Source organism: Caloenas nicobarica, chromosome 34 (genome assembly GCF_036013445.1).
Source record: "Caloenas nicobarica isolate bCalNic1 chromosome 34, bCalNic1.hap1, whole genome shotgun sequence".
In the NCBI taxonomy this organism is placed as follows: domain Eukaryota; kingdom Metazoa; phylum Chordata; class Aves; order Columbiformes; family Columbidae; genus Caloenas; species Caloenas nicobarica.
The window spans coordinates 1,325,357-1,327,865 of record NC_088278.1 but is presented as its reverse complement, the minus strand read 5'-3'; the positions used below and the strand labels follow the sequence as shown (position 1 = coordinate 1,327,865).

Below are 2,509 nucleotides of genomic sequence, written 5' to 3'. Positions count from 1 at the left end.
AGTCTCTGGGTGCAGGGTGGTGCAGATGAGGATCCTGCAATTATCTCCCAGAGCTGGCAGATCCCATGGCTGGAGTGGAGGAGAAGGATCTGTTCCTTAGCATGGACAGGGCACGACAGCTGCCATCTCCCAGCTGCAGGGAGCCCAGGGCTGTCCTGCAGAGCAGGGTCCCTGCACCCCAGGGCTGTGCCGGGGCAGGGACTCTGCCGCCTGCCAGGCTCAGCGCTCAGCCTGCCCGGGGAGATCCCAACAACACTGAGAGGGGAAGCTGTGGGGGGAAGGAGCGACCCCCAGCAGGGCAGCGTCCTTCTGCTGCTGGCTTCTCCATGAGTCAGGGCTGCTCTTCCAATAGGAGGTTTCAAGGAGAAGATGTATACAGGTATTACTACAAAGATCAGGCGCTTTCCCGAGTCTGTCCTTTCAGTTTCCTATTCCAAGACTTGGGGAGTGGGGGGATAGAGGAAAGGATAAATGCAAAAGGAGCTCTCGAGTTGTAAGCAGTCACTGATACTCCTGAACTGCAACTCAGAGTCATCAGTACATCTGCCAGAAGCCTTATAACATCCCTTCACCACCCCTCTGCCTATGGACAGCAGCAGCATCACCTTGGCTGGACACATCTGGCTTAGATGGACCTGTCCTTTTTTGGAGCCTGCAAACCTCTGCTATCAGCAGTGCCTGGTGGCTTTTCAGGGTAACATGGCAGTGTGATCAGCCTCCACCTCAGAAAGGTGCCAGCCCAGGGCAGCTGGAGCAAGACAGAGGGACAGAGCAGCTGCCCTCACTCTGCACTGACCCACAGGCATCCTCTGGTCTCGCAGGACTCGCTCTGTTCTCCCTGAGTGCAGCAGAAACTTTGAACCCCAGGTCCGTCCCCTGCCCCCCGTTCCATGACCCCTGCTGCAGAGCAGGGCTGACTCCTGGGCAGCCAGCGGGCACAGGCCCTGCTCCTCACAGCACCTCCAGCCAGCACCACCCAGGGCTCAGCCACGGACCTGAAGGAAGGTCTGGAAAAGGACAAGGGGTGTGGACCAGGGGAGGGTGTGTGAGAAATGGCTTTGATATTGCTCAGAGAAGTGTCCCCTATCTTTTCATTTTCTTTTCGCGTATGACAGTGTCCACGCCCAGATACAGCAAATGTCCAACAGCAGCTCCATCACCCAGTTCCTCCTCCTGGCGTTCACAGACACACGGGAGCTGCAGCTCTTGCACTTCTGGCTCTTCCTGGGCATCTACCTGGCTGTCCTCCTGGGCAACGGCCTCATCATCACCACTATAGCCTGTGACCAGCACCTCCACACCCCCATGTACTTCTTCCTGCTCAACCTCGCCCTCCTCGACCTGGGCTGCATCTCCATCACTGTGCCCAAATCCATGGCCAACTCTCTGTGGGATACCATGGTCATTTCCTTTGCAGGTTGTGCTGCCCAGGTCTTCTGTGTATTTTTCTTGTTTGGTGCAGAGTATTTTCTTCTCACCATCATGTCCTACGACCGCTACGTTGCCATCTGCAAACCCCTGCACTATGGGACCCTCCTGGGCAGCAGAGCTTGTGTCCACATGGCAGCAGCTGCCTGGGCCACTGGGTTTCTCAGTGCTCTGCTGCACACGGCCAATACATTTTCACTGCCACTGTGCAAGGGCAATGCCCTGGACCAGTTCTTCTGTGAAATCCCCCAGATCCTCAAGCTCTCCTGCTCACAGTCCTACTTTAGGGAAGCTGGGCTTCTTGTGGTTACTGTCTGTTTAGGATTTGGGTGTTTTGTGTTCATTGTGCTGTCCTATGTGCAGATCTTGAGGGCCGTGCTGAGGATCCCCTCTGAGCAGGGACGGCACAAAGCCTTTGCCACGTGCCTCCCTCACCTGGCCGTGGTCTCCCTGTTCCTCAGCACTGCCATGTTTGCCCACCTGAAGCCCCCCTCCATCTCTTCCCCATCCCTGGACCTGGTGGTGTCTGTTCTATACGCATTGGTGCCTCCAGCAGTGAACCCCCTCATCTACAGCATGAGGAACCAGGAGCTCAAGGAGTCCATTAGGAAAGTGATTTCATGGGCGTTTGTCAATACTGACCATCTTTCCATCACTGTCCACAAATGATGTCTAATTGTATCCCAATGCAGGCCTGTACCCTGTTTTATCCCTTTTACTTCGTTAGCATTACCCATATTGTTATTTATGGTTATTATGTTTGTACATAACTGTTCATGTTTAGCTCACTATCCTGAATAATGAACCCATTATAAATAGTTTTAAAACACCTCAAACCTGTATAAATGTTTTTCTAACACTGTGTCAGAGCTTAGTCTCCCATAGCATCTCTGTAACAAAATGACATCTCCAGAGTGCAGTTCTTCAAGATTTGGTTGTTCTTCCAAAGTTGTTTTCAACAACAGGCCCAGGAATTTCCCTCAAAAGGGCCTGAGGAAAAAGCTCGATGTCACCTTGGAAGCTGATTCACAACAGAGTTGTGATTTAAGACACAACCCTTGCTGTCTGTTGACAGTGGAGA

The 2,509-nt window shown here is 53.2% G+C and overlaps 1 protein-coding gene across 1 annotated transcript; it reads left to right on the top strand.

Moving 5' to 3' along the window:
* The first annotated feature begins 1,137 nt into the window (after positions 1-1,137).
* On the top strand, positions 1,138-2,097 carry LOC136000732 (olfactory receptor 14C36-like). Its single transcript, XM_065654685.1, has one exon. The coding sequence runs from the start codon at positions 1,138-1,140 to the stop codon at positions 2,095-2,097; it is 960 nt and encodes a 319-aa protein (XP_065510757.1).
* The last annotated feature ends 412 nt before the right edge of the window (positions 2,098-2,509 follow it).